The following is a 1,992-nucleotide window of genomic DNA, read 5'->3' as shown; positions in this document are numbered from 1 at the left end:
AAGATCAAGGTTAGGCAAGTTATGTCAATGATGAGTTCCCGCAAAGATTTTGTGTGTGTGAGAGAGTAAGAGAGAGACAGCAGAGGACCACAAAGTGAGGTATACAGCTGCCATGCTGCACATGAACGGGATAACTACCTGTGTGTTTATATATAAATACTGTGTGGGTGTTTGTGTGTGTGTGTCTGTGAAAAAGTGGATGCACAAGTGATGTACACCTTTTCACCTTTCAATGTTTCTGCCTGCATGAAAACACAGTCCTGTTTGTGTCCAAGTAGCTCTGCCTCTGTGTATGGATGCATCAGTGTGAGTGTACAACATCCTCTGTCACTTCCTACAGATGCAAATGCGCTTTGACGGTCTGCTGGGTTTCCCTGGAGGGTGAGTCTTTTATGGCACTGCTTTTGTTTTATCCTTTTAGGTGAACAGATTGGTTTATCTTAGGATTTTCTTCACAGATAAGCCCCGTCAAGCCTTTAAGACACAAAACAACCATTCTCACATTGTCGCTGGAATACTCAAACCAAAAAGTGAAGTGTGAAACAAGAAAATAGGAATCACAGGTTTCCTGTAAGGTGCCTTTATCTTGCAGTAAAAAAGGACATTTCTAAAAACTGTAACTGCCAGACACATACTGATGAATTATTAATCGGATGTATATGAATCAAATTGGCTTTAGTGTCTGTGATTTACAGTAGTCAATGCCAGAATTCCTAAGGGCATCATTCATCAACACAGTAAAATGAAGTAATGCGGCAGGAAAAGTCAGCAAAAATCATGACATGCAAAAGAAAGTAAAGCTGATTCCAATTACACATTATATTACATATACTAATTGTATTATTTATAGTGTTTGCAGTCAGAATAGAAGAGATCTGCATACTTCTTACCATTTTATACGAGCAAGAAATGATACAATTCATGTTGTAAGAGCCTTTGTATCCACATTTTTTAGTTAGGTTAATTTAGTTATTTATTTTAGCCACTTGGGGGAGTATTGTACTGGGATTTACGTAAATTTACAGGTGTGGTAATCAGTGAGGGAAAGGTGTGGATGGCGGGGAACACATGGTTCTTACCGTAGCCGTAAGCATGCCACAGCACTTTATTAATCAGCACTGGGTGAAGGACTATTTTATGTGAAATATCCAAGTTGAGAACACCATGCCATCCATACCGAAACTTATAGGATAGCCTCGACACGTGCTAATGCGCGTTTTAGGAATGTCGCCTTCTGTTAATCTTCACAAATAGGCAGCATAATGTTTAAGATTTCATGAAACTATTGCCTGAAAAATGAGAAATTCGGACATAAAAACCCCCCCCAAAGAACACGTGCATGGCCATTGTGTTGTAAGGTGTTTCTGTTATTTTGTCTTAGGACCAGTGTTGTCGGGGAAACGCATTACAAGCTAATGCATTACTGCAAATACATTTAGTAATCACATTACAGTTACTCATCAAAGAGTTATGTTCTTACTTGCTTTACATATAATAATTACCATATGCATACAGCAACGGTGTCTGCAGAGGCTCTTCGGCTTGAGCTGACTCAGAGTAGAAACAGGTTGTTAGACAAAAGAATAGAAACTCCTCCTTATGAGGTATAATCATTGCTTTAACAACAAACACATCAAATAAGCAGGGATGGTCTACCATAAAACCATGGTTTGGTGAACAGCGACTCGAGTGAGTGTGTTTGAGTGTGTGTCACCCCCCCCCCCCCCCCATGTGAGTCAAGTCAGGCCAGCTCTGGTCGAGTGCTATGTTAGTTGCGCATGCTCATATTTAAACGGTTTACGACATAAGTGTCGTACTGAAATTTGTGAAATCCATGAAAAACTGAACTTTTCTCATTACAAACAATAACAGAAGATGGGAATTATTTCAAAAACGTTTTAGCTATCTATGATTGTTTGATTGCTAACGTTCGCTCAAAATGCCATTTCAGTGGCAGCCTTTGTTGTGTTTGATTGCTAGCTTGTAGCTAAG

The 1,992-nt window shown here is 39.5% G+C and overlaps 1 protein-coding gene across 1 annotated transcript in view; it reads left to right on the top strand.

Moving 5' to 3' along the window:
• The window catches only part of LOC116691898 (U8 snoRNA-decapping enzyme), a 4,139-nt gene that overhangs the window by 449 nt on the left and 1,698 nt on the right, over positions 1–1,992 (top strand). The window contains 1 exon segment of the mRNA XM_032519804.1: positions 341–381. Coding sequence (XP_032375695.1) covers positions 341–381 — 41 coding nt within the window.

This window comes from Etheostoma spectabile, chromosome 7, assembly GCF_008692095.1.
Source record: "Etheostoma spectabile isolate EspeVRDwgs_2016 chromosome 7, UIUC_Espe_1.0, whole genome shotgun sequence".
NCBI classification, from domain to species: domain Eukaryota; kingdom Metazoa; phylum Chordata; class Actinopteri; order Perciformes; family Percidae; genus Etheostoma; species Etheostoma spectabile.
This window is presented reverse-complemented; position numbering and strand designations above follow the sequence as displayed.